This window comes from Apostichopus japonicus, chromosome 20, assembly GCF_037975245.1.
Source record: "Apostichopus japonicus isolate 1M-3 chromosome 20, ASM3797524v1, whole genome shotgun sequence".
Taxonomy (NCBI): Eukaryota; Metazoa; Echinodermata; class Holothuroidea; order Aspidochirotida; family Stichopodidae; genus Apostichopus; species Apostichopus japonicus.
The window spans coordinates 24,665,883-24,686,809 of record NC_092580.1 but is presented as its reverse complement, the minus strand read 5'-3'; the positions used below and the strand labels follow the sequence as shown (position 1 = coordinate 24,686,809).

Below are 20,927 nucleotides of genomic sequence, written 5' to 3'. Positions count from 1 at the left end.
AGGATATACTGTATATCATACGACTTTACATTTATATTTCATTTTCTGTGTCTATCAGCGATCGCCGTTCAAAGTTAATCAAACGTTCTACACCCTGGCGTTGAACGGATATGATGCACAAAATCAGTTCAGCTTAGATTAGACCAAGACTCTAGAGATATGTCACAGTTGTAACACATCCCATGGTGTATACCGAAGCTGGATAGGTAGTACAATTCCTTGTCAGTAACCAATAATTCTTTGGAAAATGTATCGGGCGCTGTATAACTTTGCTTCAGAAGATGTGGGAACTTTGTCCTTTCAAAAAGGGGACAAATTTACACTGATTGACTGCTCAATTGACGAAAATTGGTGGCATGTTGTTGATGTCCATGGCCAAGCAGGATACGTACCAGTCCAATATTTGGAAAAGGATCAAGTTGTAAGTTTGGCCTATAGTTTAGGCCTATTTTGTAGCGTATTCATAATGATCTTCAAAAACAAGACCTATAGGCCCTGAGATTTTGAGACCAAGACCCTCTAACATGTAGAACAGTGAGCGAGAAGGAACAATATCATTTAGCCTACCAATGAACATAAAGAATTCCAACATACAGTAATAAGTGTGTGTAGCATTTTAGGAACTTTTTCCACTCATTTTGCGAAGTATGAAACATGCCAAGGTTACTTAACTATGTAGCAATTCTATAATGTACAGCATGAAGCAAAGTTACAAGTATGACAGACCCAGCAGTTCCTAGAGCTCTAAAATCACACATTAAAATGCAAAAAATAGTAACACATAATAAATCCTCCTTCGATCCCTATAGACCAGAAGGGCAGCTCTGCCTAAGTACTGCAATGCAAGTTATAACCAACACTGCTGCTATTCCCTTATACATTGAACAAGAAAGCTTATTAGTACTGGTAGTAGTAAACATTTGCACAGTCTCCCTGAAATTCCCCTTTCAACATCAGGTGATCTAGTACCATAACAACCCCACGATTTGTCACTTGGAATTATTGCCTGGTGTCATATCTTTACATCTTTCATATGTGACTTTGCATTAATACTTTATGAAATGTTTGACAGTAATTACAAATGTTTTGACATACATTAAAATCGTTTCAGCTGGCTCAAGATGATGTGGTGAAATCTATTGACAGAGCCATCGAATTTATCCATATGGCAGCAACAAAATCTGGTGGTATCCTCAATGCAGAACAACGGAGAAGTCTTCAGTAAGTTGCTTCAGATTACCACATAAAGATTGTTTCCTTCATCCTTTCAAATTCTATACTGTAGATACTTAGTTCACAGCTTCATATTCTCAATGACCTACAATTTTGTAAGTACAGTAATTAAATTAAGGCAGGAGTTATTTAATTCAGCTCCACCATTAAAACAGTATTTACAACTTGGTAAAAGTTTCAACTTTTATATTAGTCAGGACGTTGTTGATGCAGAAACTTTCTGTTAGATGAATGATTTCTTTAAAGCATGACTTTGGGTAGAAGTTTAGAGATTTGTCACCTATAGTCTTAGAAAAAAAGAACATCTGTGTGCTAGCAATTCTTCCATAGCTTCTGTACAGGTATTCCAGTTTGCAATATTTATCATCTTTCAAATTGTCTAAATCTGTGGAATGTTCCTTTATGTCCATATTGATGATGATGTTGGCTCCTCAGTACAGGCCTAAAGCTTAATATTAATCTACTGTTACAGTACATTAGTTCTACATCTAAGTCAAAATGAAACATGTTCTTTAAACTTCCTATAAACAACAACAGACACCCACATTCAACACCATTTGTCCTTAGAAGTGAAAATTTTTTTAATGTCATGTAATATGAGGCCATTAAAATTCTTAACCTTTTCCCATTGACTTTGGTGTTACATCTGAAGGACTGACCTAATATAGTCTTTGTGTTAGACTATACAATTAAGTCACTTTCATTGATAAACCTCAGCTGTTAAAATGGTAATTTTAAAAAAAAATTAAAAATGTGGTATAAAAATTCCACGTGAACAATGGAAGTGATTTCAATCAAAATATATCAACATTGAGTTTGTGCCTAAAATCATCCTTTGGGTGAAAGTAGTGTTTTTTGAACTGACCTGAAGCATATTTATTTACACAATTCTTTAAAGAAGCTGTAAGTGCCAATATTTTTTTTTGTGTACTTCAACATATATAGGAAACTTGTTGAGCATCGAAAGAATGTTATAGAAGGAACAGATCTTGCATCTCAACAGCCCAAGCGAAGAGCACCATCTCTTCAGGAAGCAAAACAAACCCGTTCATCCAAAAGATGCAGCACAAAGTCGCGGTCAGCCCCACCTCCTCCGGAACGAACCACCCCAGAGACCACGCCAGTGTCAAAAACATTTTTTCAGCCCTCAGTTGAAACAGCTAGAAATGTTCCCGCCACAGAAAGCACGTCAAAAGCTGATACATCATATACAAATGAGACATCAAAAGCAAACCTGAACAGTAACACCAGTGAAAATCTGAACTTGAAAACAATTGATGTCCCTCAGGGAATGCTACCAGAAATTGTAGAACAAGTTAGAAATCGCACAGGCCTCAGTTTTGACAAATCTAAATTAGCAGTTAAGGTTGTGTTAAGTCAAATTGCTGGAAATATTCCAGAGTTAGCAACTGCGATGGAAACAATTCTAGAAAGCTCATCGACTGAGGAAGTAAGTTGGTTAATTTCAAATATAGAAATGCTCACTTGATTTCTTCTTATTTTTTTCTCAAAGTGACTATATAATGACCCAAAAGTTAATAGATTTGCTAAATTACCACAGAACTTTTAAAATTGTAATTCATATTATTAGTGGTTCGATGCCATATTTGATACCATTTGGAAAAGGTCAGACAATTAAGTAGATCAGAATCTACTGGAAATGGTTGATCAGATTATATACATGTATCTCTTACTCTACAATTATACTTCTCTATTGGAATGTTGAAAATGGAGCCATGGAAAGTATGCATAAATATGGAGGTGTTTACATTTTCCAAATTACTGTATGTATGACAAGCTACCTAGAAATAATTTTTTAAATCTATTGCAATGTTTGAAAACTATTTTTGAGAGACATCCCAAATGCTGTAACTGTACTTTTAACTTCTATTTCATATTTGATAACCTTTAGGATAATAGATTAGATATTTCTAAGGCTTCCATTTTCATTCCCACTCCAGGAAGAGTCAACCACAGTTGTGCTTGAGGGGGGTAAAGATTATGAGAGGTTAGAGGTCATCTTTTCTGAGCTGGTGAGCTGCAAGGATGACTCACAGCAAAGAAGTTGGGCACTTCATGAAGATGAGGCTATTATCACAGAATATTTAGAAGAATTACAAACAATTTTGGTGAGTTCAGAAATCATGAATTAATTGAAACAATTGAAACAAGATTCTTGGTTAAGTGATATTTGTAAAAGTTTTCTTCCGAAAATATTGAGTTTGAAAGTTGTGTTTGCTTGCTGTAAAGCTAATTCCTCTCTAAGCTAACTTCTATGGGCAGACCTGCAGGGATTAATTTACTGTTCAGATTTCATGTAGTAGTTCAGTAGCTCAGAATTTTGTCCGTTATGAAATACTGTGGTTCCAATGTAAGAAGTTCAAAGTTGCTATATCTGTGGACTATCACTTTCATTTTTTTTTTTTTTAATTTTCAGTAAAAGCCACACTAGGAGTTGTGTACTGTTCAAATCCAGACCGGAGTTTGAAACAGTTTTTTCTTACTTCTGTCAATCTTTCGTAGATTTTGCTATTCAAATCACGGAAGTCCTCTACTGTTAGACCACAAAACCTCTTGTAGCATATATATGTATGTATTTTAGATCCTCCTGCAAGCAGGAACTCGCGAAGAAGCCATCATTGGCTTATCAAAGCCGCAAGCTGACCGAACTCAGTCTCTTAGAGTCATATTTTAGCATCCATGATTATGAATTGTCAATTGTCAACAACTCTGTAACTGGACAACATACATTAATCTTGGAGTGACTCAAACTGGGGATCTTATGATTAGAAGGCATGGGCGTTAACCACTGAGCTAAACCTCCCAAGTACAAGATATATTATGGACTAGTCAGCTGAGACAATCAAGAAATTCAAGATATTGCTTGCTTTCTTCTTAAAGAACCTGCAATGCCTTCTTAATCTTGACACATGTATTCCATTCTATGGAATAAGTCTAAACTAGTTCATGTGATAACATTCTCAACTTCCAAAAGGACACTGAATTATTTGTGTATGATCTGTCCCAATTTTTCATAGTGCTTTAACTATTTTTCTATTAGGAAAATTGGCATGGACGCCTTATCAACATTTACGTTTGATGCCAACAATCATATATTGAAAACTATAGCTTTGCTTGTGTATATACTTTGTTTTCATTACATCTACTGTTACAGTATGCATTACTGATTGCTTGCGATGAAGTGATATTGTTGTACACCATAGATTCCTCTACAAGTCATTTCATTTCCTTGTTACAGGTAGACGCTGATGCAAGAGTGTGCAAAGCTGTTATACAGAAAAATAGTTACGATTACTTGTCCTCATTAGTGCTTTATTATCAAATGGTATGTCACATATTCAAGTGCAGAAATCAGGAATTAAAGTACTTGTAATACACTCAGTAACTATCACTGTATATCACTTTCAGTTTGTTTGTGTTAAATTTTCAGTTAAAGCCACTCTAGAAATTAATGAACTGTTCAAATCCAAACCGGAGCTTTAAATGGATATCTTACTTCTTTCACATTTTTTTCGCCATTCAGTTGTAAGCTCACTTCATAAATTCATTTGATAATGTTTCGCGTTCAAACAATGAATTATAACGTGTTGACAAGTTAGTTTTCTTTTCCGTTAGTTTTGAAAACAGGTGGATGAATGGCCATATATATGAGATGAATTATTTATGTTCACTATGTTAGACTTTATAAAAACAACATTATCGATGGTGGTGAAAACTGGCAGTATGAATTCCTGATTAAATGTGGCCACGGCACAGGAAGGGCGGTATATGTCCTATCTTTGCAAATTCTTTTCCAGGCATATTTCAAGCCAGTTTACAATAAACAAATTAACAATAAATAAGTTATTGATTGCAACTCAATACAGGAAAATGTATGTCTGTGTTAGCAATAGCAAAGTAAAAAAAAGAAAAAAAACACCTAACAGTACAGAACCAGTTGCTGAAGTGACATCCATGTGATATGTACTTATGTGAGAATGTTGACCTTTGCCCTCTAGGAGCACAGGTTAACGATTCGGCTGTTACTGCTGCGAGTATTTGGTGGTATCTGTGGCTTGGACCTGAAAGCAATTTCCCACCTCCTAGGGACTATTTTACCTGTTGAATTAGCGAGAGATCTGAAGACAGATAAAGAGAACTTTGTGAAGATGTGTTATTCCTCATTGCTATGTGTCATGCTCTTCTCTACTGGAGAGCAGGTACCTATTACACATTATGGTAAGTTACTCCAGTCAACTGTTTCCAAACTAGAACTAGTTCAAAGACAAATTTTTGAAAAGTAAAAGCTTCATAATAGAATACAGAAAAGGTACCTCACTCCAACATTGAAATGTTGTCGTGCTTACAGGCTGGTATAGTGTTACACTAAGCATTTCAACAAATTAGCAGAAGACATTTCTCACCAAGTTTGGTTGTGCCCTTTAACATAATGATATGTGTTATAGTACCAATTGATACCTTGTTATTAATATACAGTGTATGGACAATTGTTCTGACATTACAGATCTATATTAACCTTACTGTTGACTCTGTTGTTGAGCTTTAAAGTCTAAACTCAAAAGTTACATTTTTTACATTCATTTGCTATCCTGCATTCATGAAGTATGGTGCTGTCAGATTGAAACAGATTAAACATTAAATGCAGAAACTACAATGGATCATAGTCATCCTACAAATTACTCTTGGTTTTGCTTAAATCCACAGATCACCTGAATGCAGAGTTTGTGTCTTTCGTACTTGACTTCATTGAGAATCCTCCGTACGACGAAGAGGCTGAACAGAATCCTGATATCTTTGTCAACCTTCTCCTCTCATTTAATCTCCACTTTCAAGGTATTGCAGATGGGTTAACCTATATACAGCCCGATTTCGTGAAATTTGACAGGCTACTTCATATTTGAGGATGGATGCCCTAAACTTAAGATAGCTCTTTACACTTGTTCGTTAGTTGTTACCCAACTCAACCCTCATTTTTGACAACATTGATCAATCAATTTAGTAAGAGAGCTATATTTATTCTGGCTTCAAATTAATGTTAAAATATCAATGATTAAATGATAAATACAACAATTGCATCACCCAGACTCTATTATCTATAGCTATGGCAAAAATACTATCTGATGTATTATGTTTACTAGCAAGCATTACAATATCAAATGAATTAACCAAAATCAAAAGGAAAAGCAATTTTAAGAAAATATAGTGTGTAATCTATTGCTTTTACTATGTAATTCTGGTTGATTGTTACATATTTGCCCATTTGATATATCTAGTACCTCAAAAGGATAAGAGTTATTACAAATATCATAATGTGCTTCATATTCCCAGATATTTTAAACAGAACCAGATTAAACAGAACCATGAGAGTAACAGCAACAAGCACAGCCCCATTAACTATACCTTCACTTTGCAGTAAATTCAGTTATAGTGGTTACAGCTGTGTTGTGCAATGAGAGCAAATGACATTTGATGTCATGTATTACTTCTTTATGTCAAGATGTGAGTAACATAATAGACACAGTACTAGCCAAGGTCTTTATGTCATTGTCAGTTGGTGTATCTAGTCTAATGTATGAATGGGTTGGTATATTACTTCACTGCAACTGAAGCATAAAAATTCATGAAAGCGATTTTAACATAGGTGGGTACTTTGGACATCAACTTTCAAATATATTGCAAACTTAGTTAGCTTGAAATTTAAATTTTTCCTCCAAATTTGTTTTCTTGAACAGATCCAGCAAGTAATACACTAATGTCTGTGTTAGCCACAGGAAGGCCTTGCAAGAGTTTCTCAGAGAAGATCATGCTGCTAGTGAATAGAGGAGGTAAGATAGACATGTTTCCATGTTATCAATGGAGCAATTAGTTTACTTCACAGACAAGAGAGGGTGAGCAAGAGATATCTCCCGAATTGTGCTGTGATAGAATGCAGTATTGAGTATGCCCAATGAAAAATAGTGGTACAAACTTATTGTGATTAACCTGCATGTAGCATGTGTATTCTATCGTAAGAGGATTCTGCAAGTATGTTTAGAGCAAGATAAAACTTTGTGTTTATAAGGTGGGTGAGATATTCTGCTGTTGGTCTTCACAGATATTTTTTCTTGTTGCTTCGTCCCAGATCTTATTAATGTTTATGGATCACTGATTGATGCCGATGTTTCAGATTTTTACTATTCATACATAATACTTTGTGTTGAATTTTCCATCTCCTCAGTTGATCGAGTTAATCTTTGTAGCATCATGTACTGATGCAGATATGTCACACACTACTTTTAAGAGATAATCGGATGATCCAGTTAATGCTTAAGTATGACCTATTGATACAGAACCTATATTATTCATCATACATGATGGTTTTCATGTTACTTTCATTTCTCCATCCCTTTTCAGTGGATCCTGTAAAGGTTTTGGATCATGTCACTGATGCACCCGATTCTCTGATCAAATTTCTCTTGGATGTTTTTTCAAGTCAGACCACATCAGAGATATTCTACACCAACGACATGAAGGTTTTGATCGGTATCATCGTAAGGCAGTTGACCGATCTTTCGCCCGGGAATCAGGTCAGTTTGCAAAATAGAGTGATTTGAAATCTTCATGTAATCCTGTCAGCAGATATTCCTGTTTTTCATGACCTGTGTAGTCTGGTGTACATGTGATGAGAACACATAAATTTACATCAGGAGCCTATATCTATTCTGTTGGTCTAAGCCTGTTGGGCAACGTTTGCTGATACTTAGCTTTCTACCACATTATCACCATGATGTACCTGCCTCTGCCAATTTTGGTGTTTTTTATTCTTCTGAAAGAAATGAGCAAGAATGAACAACAGGATGTTCTGGTGGCTAATTATGTTGATTGTTTAACACTTTCTGAATCTATAGGTGAAAACCACATCCTCAGAGATGTTTTCATTGCAAAGATATGAATTTTTCATATTTTGTGATATTTTGTAATTGCATCTGGCAACAGCTGAAAGGATGATGTCATCAGGGCATTCCAGCTAAAAATAAAAATGTCCTTGTTTTCTCTTTATAGCCTGTCAGACATTTATCCATAGCGGAAAAAGAAACATTTCTAAAAAAAAAAAAAAAAACTTGACAGCCTATTAAGCAAACATTGTAAATGTATCAGGTTTCAAGAATAAATTAACAAGAAAATTATAATAGCATAAGAATAGTTTTGAAGAAAATTTTCTCAGATGACATCACAGATCTCTTACTGTGATCCAATTTCTTGGAGTAGTTTAAGTTCTAGCCAGTCACATTCAATCAATCATATATCTATAGTAGTTAGGGGCAAGATATTGATTGGGATGGGGATTTCAACAAATCGTGTGGATTATTTTTCTCTTCAATGTTTCACATTGTTTGTAATCAGATACTCCTTGTAAACAAGTACAAAACATTGCCTGGTTGTAACCATTCAACAAGAAACATACACAGGTTATTGACAGATGATCAAGGCAACAGTGATTTGTCCATGTCTACAGCTATAGTCTCCAAAACGAGATACAAAGTACCAGGGGCGGCGATTTGTTTCATATATTGAGGGGGACATTTTCTATGGTGCAGGCATGGGCGCAGATCAGTCTTGGATAATGGTGGGGTCGCGTGTCCTTTTTCTGATACTATCTAAGCGGAGCACGACCATGGGTTCGCGCATAGCGTACAAGATTTTTTTTGGCAAATATACCTCCCAGATCGCCGGAAATAACACTTCCCAGAACCAATGATGCTCCCAAACCTTAAGTTTTAGATCTCATGGCTGGGAAATACATGAGCGTCTGCAGAAAAAAAAATGATGGGACAATCAATCCAAGTAGATTTTTGTATACGATGTCGTTTCCCAGAAAACAATTATAGACTGCTGCAAATGCGATTTCCGTTCTATATTTAACAACTGTGGATAAATAGAATAAAATGAAAACTGCTGCGTGTCTACAACTATAGTCTTCAAAGTGAAGTACATAGTATATCATAGCATCAACTTGTCTTGTTTTCTACTGTCATTACAGATAAGGACAGAAAATTTGTCTCTGCTCTTCAAGATATTTGAGAACTCTTCATACTGGGAACATTGTCACAGACTTTCAGAGTTAGTAGCGGTCTTTGATCGCATCTTAGGAGAGGAAGGAAGTGCCAGCGAGGAGGACAAGGCAATAGTGACCAGAATGAAAACTAAATTTGGACAACAGCTTTCACTTAATTCTTGATTTGTTTTGTTGATGCAATACACATGGGCAATATCATTAATTAATTGATTAATATTCTAGTGCATCATTATCTTTAATTGAGCATGCTAGACATAATTTATTATGGTTTCTTTTATTGTTTATCCAATCAAGTTTAATTTATGAATTTATTCATTAATACGTTCACCATATCACAGGGTCATTTAACCAATTTTTCAGTGGAGTGATATTTTGATTATTTTCAGTAGTAAGTGGATACACAATAATCCACATTCCTTTTTTGATATTTTTTACAGGAACAGTTTATTTTTGTACCTACTTTTTGTGTGACCTTTCAAGGATGCTAATATTGCAATTGCCAATAGTTGTAACACCAAGCCAGGAAGCATCCGCTCTGTGGTCTACGTTTGAATTCCAGTAACACCCATCAATTAAATATTGACATACTGAATACTGAAGAAATATTTAGTTTAATATAGAGTTTGATTTAAAGGGTGACTTTAGACAGACTTTTAGTGTTATTACATCATAATATAGCAAAAAGAGATGCTGATAATATTCTATGCCTTTCTGGATTTGAACATATTCACCTCTAAAAACTTGACAACTATCGAGACAGCTCTGAGATGGACATTGACAATGATGTCACCTCCTCAATTCAGGCCTGACTTGTTAATGTTAAGCAATTGTTTTATCTGTCTAATAAGCACAATAATCTGTTTTGCTTCATACAAGGCACCCATGGATGACATCCACCTCTATTTTACCTTGCCAAAATTTGGAGCCTCATTATTTATTTATTTTATTTTTAGGTTTTGTCCCCAATGGTTTGTGGAACAAGAACTAGTCCAGTCACTTTTGCTTGATGAGCCTGTGATTTTGTGTCATTTCTCAAGAAAGAAAGTTTGTACAAAATACCACCAGGACTGCTAGCTGTGGTTCCAAACATTGGTCAAGATGTTGTAGTAATTTTAATTTACACAGTAAGCTCTTTTAGAACTCCATTGAGCTTGAAATGAAACAAGAAACCCACCAATAATTCTTCTGCTATTATTACATCGTGACTAAATTTCTTTCAAACTGTAACACATGGGAAAGAAGTGTGTATAATATATCCTTTGTAGTACTAACAAGGGTGGGTTGGGGGAGTTGGAAGGAAAGGAAGGAGGGGTATCATTTATTTTCTCGACTGAAATTCACAAGATATTTATATTCGTGTCATTGGGATCGACAGAAACTTTTGGAAGTGAATATAAGGGGTCCAATGAAGTAGCATTGGAAAAGGGGGAGGGCAGGATTGTAGCAAAAAATTTGCTTCACTCGCCTCTTGAAATTTTGATGATCATCATCAGGTTTGCCTATACTTCAAACAAAATTTCTAAGGTGTTATGATTTGGCTCTACTGGAGAGTAGATTTGGATATACCAATGCACCTCCCAAGGGGGCAATCAAAAGAGTACCGACTGAAAAATGGGCATTTACCTACATTTTCCGGTTTGTTAATCAACAGAAACAGTAAGTGGTGTTTCTAGTGGTAGCAGATGGGTATTTTATCTTGTATGCATGAGAAATGAAAATAAAGTAAAATATGCAAGAAACACTCTGTATGATTTGATATGTTTCTTTATTATATACATATTATTTTCATATTTGCAAAAGTACAAAATTGTGCCTTCTCTGTAGCATTACTCACAAAGTTTGGGAAATTCAATTAAATTTTTAACTGTTGTGCATCATGCTTGCTAAAGAGATGTTCCTAGGAATCAAAAAAGAAAAACAGAAAGAGACAGAAGTAGCTAGGAAAATGTAGTAATAATAGGATAAAAGTTTATTATTTGGTACAGCATGATAAATATTTTTGTTATTTGCTTGCTTGTTCTTATTCTTCACTCATACCTTCAAGCTGAGGGAGATCTCCATGTCCTAGTGTATGCTCCTGGCTATACAGAATATCATAAACAGCATAACTTTTTAATTCCTTAAATTAACAAGTTAATCTTAAACCCAACATTCCCACAGGAAAGAGGGCAAAAGCAGAAGATCTGGAAAGAGTTACTGTAATGGAGTTGGAAACTAATCAAGAACTTATCCAACCTAGCTGTTAGGTTAACGGAGAAGACCTGTTTGGAAGGGGATGGTGGCAAGCGAGGCCTTACCCTTAAATCCAAAAGTGCTGAGCAATTAAAAGCACAACTGCACCAACAAAATACAGCTATTGAGAACAATTTCATACGATTGCACCCTGGCACATTCCCTACTAAATATGTTTTGCATTCACAGCTTTGAATGCTTTTGTTTGGCCGATGCTTAAACCACAGATAATAAATTCAACAAGCAGAAAGTTCATTTTAATCATATCTTCCTGCAGTTCAGCACGGCAGGCACAAATTCAGGGAGTAAAAACTGCATCACTATTGTTGACCTTAATGGTAGCCATGACAGCAAATTAGCTATAATCGTAAAACTAGAGCACCAATAGTGCAGAAGCTCATACCTTTTCGAGCTTAAAAATGTAGGGCCCACAAAACTTTATGGCCCACCATATTTCAGGCCATTTTTCAGATTCCACCAATTTTGGGCCCATGAGGGATAACCCCCCCCCCCCCCCCTCCGTTAGCAGAATCCTGGCCACACCACTAGCTATAATTCCTATTTTCCCCCTTTAAATCCTATTTTACCCACTCTCTCAAACAATACCACTGACCTACCCTATTAAACTTTCTCCCCTCTACCTGAGCAGACCTGAAGCACTCCTTGCCAAAATTTTGGCTGGCTGCCTACATACCTCAGGCTCAAAGACTTCTAAGAATGGGCAAGTGCTGATTGGCTATAGGGCTCTCATGCTTACAGTTCAACAGTTAATAACAACTCCCAGTCCTGCTTTAATTCCACTAACAGCCTCTGCAGAGCTTAACCACAAATGTAAACAAACACTGCAGAGACTGGGAGACAAATTAAAGGAGCTTTGGCAAAAAGTGAAGGCTCAGATTTTTTTAAACAATGGGGATTAATTGTAATTAATTAACTTTTGACCAAAAATTTTTAGCATCACCTTATTCATACACAATTCAACAATCATCAGTTCAACTTTGAATATGATCCATCAAAATCTTGAGGAGATTGAGATATTTGAAAATATTACAAAGAATGACCCCCCGATGACCCCCTAAATGACATTTGACCTCAATTTTCCGAACACCCCTCGTAACTCTCATCCCGAGGAACGTTGTGACTAAGTTTCATTATAACTGGCCATACACTGTACGAACAGGAGCAATTTGAAAATATAGGGCCACGGCCCGGGCCACAAAAGACCCCTAGTTGATCTTTGATCTCAAATTCATGAACACCCTGAAGGTAAAACTTCCACAGTACTATCGTGACAAACCCTCAACATTGTACCATGGAATCTGTAGGAGAAGAAGCATTTTGCATCCACAAAATGGCCCATTACGGCCCACAGGTGACCTTTGACCCCAAATTTCGGACCATCTCTGATGGCCCTATACCCAATGGTCCTTGTGTCCAAGTTTCATGAAATTCCATCAAACACTGTGCGAGTACTGTAGGAGCGGTTTTACCAATTGTTGACGGATAGAGTGATAGACGCCGCACTGTAACAATAGCTCACACCAGCATGCTGGTATGAGCTAAAAAATAGCAAAAGGAATGGGATACTGTATATTGGGATGAATTGATATTCAAATTAGCATAAATTGCAAAGTGGTGGAATCAACAACAAAAATTGTGAGAAAGAAATCCCCACAGGTATAATTTACAAGGTATTGCTCAAGAAGACTGCTTCGATCAAATCTACTTTGGCATAGCGAAGCATATTTTACATATATACCATACTTGAGAACAGTTGAATATTTCCTTAATTCTTACGACATCTGCTGGAAAGTCACAATATTGATAAGACATGAAAGTTCAGAAAATGCATTTACTGCTAACCTTTAAACATATTAACCCACAGAGAGAAACATCTCCTTGTCTAATCTAAAACTTCTTTATAACCATGATTTGGAAAGCAAACTACCGGCAAGAAGAAATTTTGAAAACAGTTTAGCAGTTTTTAGCACACAACAATTTGAGGGCTATAGTGATCACTTGTAAAGTCATAATGCACTGTCAGAAACATATAGCTTGCCAGAGATTAGTTAAAGTTTTGTAAAGAGATACTTCTGCAGCTCTGACCCCTCAATATTATTATCACTAATAAGCATTAGTACTTTCACATTTTGAGACAATTTAATTTGTCTGAGGACATGGTGTAAAATCTCTGAGAGCAAGTGGCATGGATGCCAACATAAGTTTTGAAATTGAGTGGAAGGGTTGGGGGAGGAAGAATCAGACTAATGTTTAATGATCTGCAAAACGTATGGTGGGACCACCCTCTACCAACCTTCCCCTCTCCACCCCTTTCCCCTCCACCCCTTCCCCTGCTTGTATCAGGGGTCCAGGTGACTACTGTTGTTCTTGACAGCATGTTTGGGAGGCAAACCTGATAACTCGATAAATACCAGGGTTAGCTTTTAAATAGAATGAGATGCATTCAATTCTATGATCCACCAAACACGAATAATTACATTGAGGGAACGAAAAAGCTTGCATAAAATTAAAAGAGCACATTTTGAATATGAGAATAACCTTGAACCATACGGTGGTAAATAGAAGCATCCACAGCTTCATGTATCCAAAGTCGGCCTTGTGAATCCAAACATAGGACCAGCAACAAATCACCCAGCAGTCCAATGAATGAATAGTATTTGTCTATCATAGCGAGTTATGACATCAAGAAAATTTAAATCCTTTTCTTGTCAGATCTTCTCTGGCTTCTTTAATTTCCTTTAACAACAAACCAAAAGAAAACAAGTAAGACACTTCTTGTATTCCAATCAAAACAATATCCAGCTATATCAATACTTCCAAACTACTAATCTTGAAGACCCACTTGTACAAAGACAACAAAAGTCAGAAGCTTGACTAAATTGAAGACACAAAAAAAAGCATCAATTTTTGAAATCAAAATTAAGTTAAGAGTACACTGTTGTTCAATTCACAGTATCATGAAAACTATTAAATATCAAGATCGTAACATTATTAGGCACACACAAGAAAAATGTTCTTATTGTGGCAAGAAAAAAAAAAGCAAGATTTTCATTGTTGGTGGCCATTTGAGCATACCTATTTCTTTCTTTTATGACTGTATAGTCCTTCTGATACTGAAGAGAGGACTCCAATAGCTTTTGTTGAAGCACTACTTGAATATAAAATACATCAAATAAGTAACAATCTGGTAATGTACTGAATATGTGTCACATTACCGTACATTTTGAAGCACAACAAGAACACATTTATTCAGAGACATTGAGAAACTTCAATTGCACTTTACTTCATCACAAAATTTGATAATGATATATCTTTCTACCAATCACCATGTTGATGTAAACTCTGTATTGATCATATTGTGTGTAAAAAAAAAAAAATCAGTGTTTTTCCTTTTTCCACAGACTATAAACTTACCTGTTTTAGTGATTCGGCAGCTTCATCACAATCATTAAATGTCGCTACGCGGTAACCAATCGTTGCTAATGAATAGCTCTGAAAAATATAATTAGCATGTAAAATAAATAAGTTACGGAAATTAAATTGACATTTAACGTCAGTATTGTTCTCCTTTGTAAGAAGTGACACTATCGTTCATTACCTTAATATATTATACAAAGTCATCATTTCACTGAATTAAATCAACTATATGACTTTCAACTTAAAAAACTCTAAGCCTCGCCCACACAACCTCATCATCTTATCTTTACAAACTTCATAAAAAAGTTAGGTTTACTTACCCCAAACACCACAAGAAGATAAATTGGAAGCTGTTAAGAAATGTGGGAAGATAAATAAAGAGCAGAGACTCAGATAACCAGGCACTTAAACCATCAGGAATTTCATTTGAAAGTTACAAGTTAAGAACTAGATAAAACTTCTATGCCCAGTTTTTAAAGGTGAATTTAGGTTTAATAGGAATAATAATAATAATAGTCGGGCAGTTATTTGTTATCGCAACCATAAACCGACGCCTCACCCTTCCCACTCATTCGTCGAGCCAGGTTAATTCATCTCAAAGGAATCGACGACAGAGTACGGTCGCTCAAAGAGATTACATGATCATTAACATGATTCATTCGTTCATTCCCTCGTAGGACAAAATACCTCCTTTGTAAATGATCGCAAAATAATAAATAGACGTCTAAGGTAGCTGAAACCCCAACAATGACGGCTTCCTCAACCTCAATATCCTAAAATAGATTATTATAAACTGCATATCATGTATTTTGATATAATGATCTGAGTCACTAAAAGGTCATTTTGAAATATTGAATAAGGTAAAGAGGTGACATTTGGAGGAACAGGAACTACATGATGCAAGTGGTCAGTGACCAAACTGTCAGTTACAACAGCAAACAAAACTGACACTTAAACGTAGGATTTACAGAAATACTATTTAACTTTAATTCTTTATTGAATGCCTTGTATTGTTTGCCCACCTGATTACAGTAAATTTATTCTAATACTTATATTAGGATGGAGCTTGGAATTTGGCATTTTAGAGCACTCACTCATACTGGTATACTATAACATATTACAGCTATTACAACAATTATTTCACATTGTAGATACAATACTCAACCTGGCTACAAGTTTAAAGATCTCATCAATAAAGACTTGTCAGTTGGTGTCAGATCTACAGTATTATGATCTACTAACAAAAAAGCTTTGTTTATCTTCATTGTTCTGAGAACATTTTCATGATTGTGGCTTAAATTTGACTTATTAGCCAATGAAATGTCATAAAGAAAAAAGCTTAACAAAATATAGAAAGATCTTTTCAATCAATACTTACTGGCCATAATACATCCATAATTCTTGGGTCAAGTTCTACAGGAATTAGTTTTAAAACAAGTGATAACCAAACACTAGAGAATAATGTGAAGAGTGTCAGCCATTGCACAAGCTTAGTTGCCATCTTGATAGGACACAATCAGCAACACCTGGAGAAATCAATGTAAATAGCATGAATCCACTTTATTTACAGTTGGAATATTATTGCACACAACCTAGCCAATCCATATACACTTCAAAAAACTAACAATCAGATCACCAAACTCTCAAGATGTAATATGAATCTTGATTGACCTTAGACTGTCTTTTGCACTTTATTATATATGCTAGAGTGAAACTGGCCAAACAACTGTTAATTTGTCAACATTTACAGTAATCAGTTTTACGGGAAATAACCAAGACCCCTATCCAACAGCATGAATACAAAAGCGGACAAGTTAAGTGAAACATAAATATAAGTGATGATACTTATCATATTTTCTGAAATTTTGAACAAAATCAGTCATGCATGAAGAAAACAAAAGCATTGTGGTTATTTACCTGGCAGCCAGATGAAAAGCAATGCATTAAACCTAGTTGAGAAGTGGTAGTACTATTCATGTGGCAGATTACATAGGCAGTATTGGTACATAACTGTCACACTTGCACTCCCTTATTCACACTATTTACCTATGAATACAAACAGCACTACTCCTTGTACTTTCAGCTGCAGTGTGAATAGACTACCTTCTCTTTTGCAGCTGGCGATTGGCCAGGAACAACAAATATAGCCTACGGCCTAAAATTAGGCCTACACTGAGGTAGGCTAATGCTTCATGTAATGCTAGTTAGAAAATGTCAAAGCTGCACATTTGTGATAAGGTGCCTTACCTTACTCAGTTACCAAGAAACTGCACTACAGAAAATGTTTACAATTTACCATTTGATTACAACCTAGGCCTAACTGGGTAAATTACTCGACATCAAGTATAGTCACTATTGCGAAGTTCGCCATACTGCGAAGTTCGGGCACCCTAAGAAATACACGATTTTCACCATGAAAACCTACAGGAAGAGCCAAATTTCACCAAAAAGTACGAAGCTACAGTTATTTTCTCTCCAAAATGACCCGTGTGCAAGAAATTACTTACATATTTGTCAATAAAATGACGAAGATCTATGAAGTCTGTTATAATTACTGAAAGAGCAACAGCGCCACCAATTTTTACCAGCGCCACACTGTAGGTTGCGTGGCCGAAATTCGCAATACTCTAGCAAGAAATACTAGTTCCACAATCACGAAGAATCTTCTTGGAAAACAACGTGAAAACAGTTTGCAGGAAAGAAAGTTTGGCCGTGTATCGTACTATAACAAAATTCTCCCACCATATGAAGTATATTTTCAAATGATTTATACCAGAAGATTTAGTTTTGGGGTGTTTTAAGTCTTAAGTGGGCGAACTTCGAAGTCACCATCCTACTAAAATATTTCGCAAAACTATTACTTCTACAGAAAGTATACAGTAAATTAACAATAACATATAACGGCGACCAGATTTTAACAGATAATTTAACAACCTGACTTTCAGAAAGGAAATTCGTCACAAAAAAACTCAAAACAGTTTGAAAGTAATAAGGAGGAGCATTACTTATATCTAAATCACTCTTTCATTACCTTAGTAATGAAAACGAAAGTCAGCCCCAGGTGATATAGTTCTGTGCCACGCACCAACCTGAAGCTCATCGAGGTAAATGGATCTGGAGAAACTATCACACAGTAAATACGGGCGTACGCGCGTACCATGTATGGAGGGTCATGTGATGTGTTCCAGGGTGGTACTAATATACTACTCTCCCTATTACGCATGATGATTTCAGCCAACTAGTACGTAAATGTGTTTCCACCTGAAGCTATCCCAGGATTCATCACAGGATTCAGATTCATCCCAGGATTCATCACAGGATTCATCCCAGGATTCATCCCAGGATTCAGGTTCATCCCAGGATTCATCACAGGATTCAGACCTATCCCAGGATTCATCACAGGATTCATCCCAGGATTCAGATTCATCCCAGGATTCATCACAGGATTCAGATTCATCCCAGGATTCATCACAGGATTCATCCCAGGATTCATCCCAGGATTCAGATTTATCCCAGGATTCATCACAGGATTCAGATCTATCCCAGGATTCATCACAGGATTCATCCCAGGATTCAGATTCATCCCAGGATTCATCACAGGATTCAGATCTATCCCAGGATTCATCACAGGATTCAGATCTATCCCAGGATTCATCACAGGATTCATCCCAGGATTCAGATTCATCCCAGGATTCAGATTTATCACCAGATTCATCACCGGATTGAAACGGTCACTGCACGCGTTTGTCTGTAGAATCTATATAGCGCCATATTACCGCATATATTAGAAGGGAAGAACATACTCAAGTTTCTTACGCAAGCCTATCTGTGCCGCACGAAACATGTTCTGCTTTGTTCTTAATTATATGAATTTGTATTTCGCAATAACGAATTATTATTCCGTAATTAAGAATTAAAATTATTATTTCGTAACAACAACAAATTTGAATTCGTTTCAAAAGATGTCAACAAGTAACTCAAGTGAAATCTCAAGTCTTAAAATATGTCAGACTCGGGTCAGAGTGGATTCCCACTTTGTTCTGCTTTTAAATCTATATGTGATGAGATGTGATGAGATACTGTTGTTATATGATGACATAATATATACGGAATACATCTTTTAGTCGTAGGCCTACATATAAGACAAATTTTATTCGACACTTAAACGAATGTGGATGAATTCTTTATTTGGGAAATTTTTGAAGGTGGGAATGAAGTATCCAGGTCGTCAGATGCACATTACCTTCTTAAATCCTTTAAACCATAATGGCGACCTACAATCGCTGTCAGACTGGCTTATCCAGTGGCGTATGAAGGTACTTTTGAGTGGGGAGGGGGGGGGGGGCTGAAGACTGATGGCCGGCCGCGAATTTTTTTTTCCCAAACAGGTTTGCAATTACGGAGTTTTCAGCCAATCAGATTGCTCGTGACGTCAGCATCAATAATGACCATCGCTTCGAAGTTCGAAGGCATACACTGAGTTACACACTGACACTTAATAAAGTCTTGTTACGCGATTTCCCTGCAAACGCCCTAACTTTACTTTTAATGCTTGGATAACATGTTGACCTTACTTATTATATATACGCTACATTCTATCGGGTTCGTGTTTACGTCATTCAAGATTCGTCAGCCGTTCTATTAAAATCAGAATTCGTTTCGTGGAAAGGGTAGGCCTACACCAAAATCAACTTCACGACGCGAGTACAGTCTTGAACGAATATACGCAAAACAGTATAGTGTACAATATGATATATTTCCGTCACTGCACTGTGTAGCATGGTGGGCTCATAATTGACGCACTTAAGGATTTTATCAACGATGTCTATCAAGGAAAAATCCAAATCACTCAACTGTATGTGTTTTTCATATGTGTAGTTCCTCAGAAATGTTACGATCTCAAAATAATTAAGGTTCTGTGCTTATGCACCGTACACTTCAGCAGAATTTGACCACAAAATGTCTGCCGTGTCAAGTTCTTCCATACCCCTAAATTGCACATTCGTCGATAAGCTAACTGTAGTGTAGGCCTTAGTATACATCCATTGACTTTAGATGTTGTTTGCTTTGCTCTGAGCGTCTAAGCTCAGACAGGTCAGGTCCCAGAGAGTAGTGTTATCATAATGAGGTAATGTTGGTTATTTTTAGGGTGTAAGATTTCCAAATGCCCAAAAAACGTGCAAAACTAGGGGGAGGGTTTTAAAAGCTTAAAAAGTGTCACAATTTGGTCAGCAAATAGCTGAAATGGATTCAAACTCATGAAATATCTAATTTTGCTAGACTGCAAAAAGTTTAAGTGGCCTGCTCTATCGTTGCTAGTAATAATTGAAGGTGCGTCAATTACGGGGGTGCGTCAATTATGAAGCCTTTACTATACACAGTTTTAATACATATAGGCCTACAGCGCATGTGTTATGTACCCCTGTACGAAACTTTCACTGTGCGATGTTATCGATTAATGCCTTCACAGAAATCTTCGATCAAAGTAGATCATACAATACTATAGTGTGCTCAATATGTCTAAACCAATTCCAAACACATCTACATATATTAACGAAAAGCTGCGGGTAATTTTGAACGGGTATATCTTCGTTGCAACGAATGGATGCAGACATTTTGATAACCTTGAAGTGAAGGGTTTCCATTGTGATGACGTAACTTCTCCGACCAATCATGAGCGACTATTTACACACAATTGCAAACCTGTTTGGGAAAAAAAAATTCGCTGGCCGGCCTGCGAATATTTTTTTCCCAAACTGAACTGACGCTGAAATTATTTCCTCGATTCTGATTGGTTCTCAGCGAGCACGTGATATACTTTAGTTTTCAACATCGATCCTCCATAATCTGTCGATATCAGTTTGATCAACCCGAACAAATTTAAGATATTCACATTAGCAACTTCCCAGAACTTTTGGTAGGTATATATGAACGAAAGTATATAGTG

General features: G+C 36.2%; 2 protein-coding genes across 4 annotated transcripts; one reads left to right on the top strand and one right to left on the bottom strand.

Annotated features, from left to right (window-relative positions):
- Positions 1–11,056, top strand: LOC139960846 (NCK-interacting protein with SH3 domain-like). The gene is made up of 10 exons (XM_071959462.1): positions 1–421; positions 1,112–1,221; positions 2,179–2,683; positions 3,195–3,362; positions 4,493–4,579; positions 5,253–5,472; positions 5,959–6,087; positions 6,987–7,079; positions 7,648–7,820; positions 9,275–11,056. The coding sequence occupies exons 1-10, from the start codon at positions 248–250 to the stop codon at positions 9,470–9,472; spliced, it is 1,857 nt and encodes a 618-aa protein (XP_071815563.1). The 5' UTR covers positions 1–247; the 3' UTR covers positions 9,473–11,056.
- Positions 11,057–11,058: 2 nt separating this feature from the next.
- On the bottom strand, positions 11,059–18,165 carry LOC139960847 (dolichol-phosphate mannosyltransferase subunit 3-like). Of its 3 annotated transcripts, none has more exons than XM_071959463.1 (5): positions 18,012–18,165; positions 16,359–16,506; positions 15,301–15,330; positions 14,978–15,055; positions 11,059–14,299 (listed from the first exon to the last, which is right to left on the bottom strand). In XM_071959463.1, the coding sequence occupies exons 2-5, from the start codon at positions 16,479–16,481 to the stop codon at positions 14,246–14,248; spliced, it is 285 nt and encodes a 94-aa protein (XP_071815564.1). In that variant the 5' UTR covers positions 16,482–16,506; positions 18,012–18,165; the 3' UTR covers positions 11,059–14,245. The 3 variants fall into 3 exon arrangements, with proteins under 3 accessions (XP_071815564.1, XP_071815565.1, XP_071815566.1); XM_071959464.1 differs by having other exon boundaries at positions 17,986–18,143; XM_071959465.1 differs by lacking the exon at positions 18,012–18,165 and adding an exon at positions 17,488–17,866.
- Between the last annotated feature and the right edge of the window lie 2,762 nt (positions 18,166–20,927).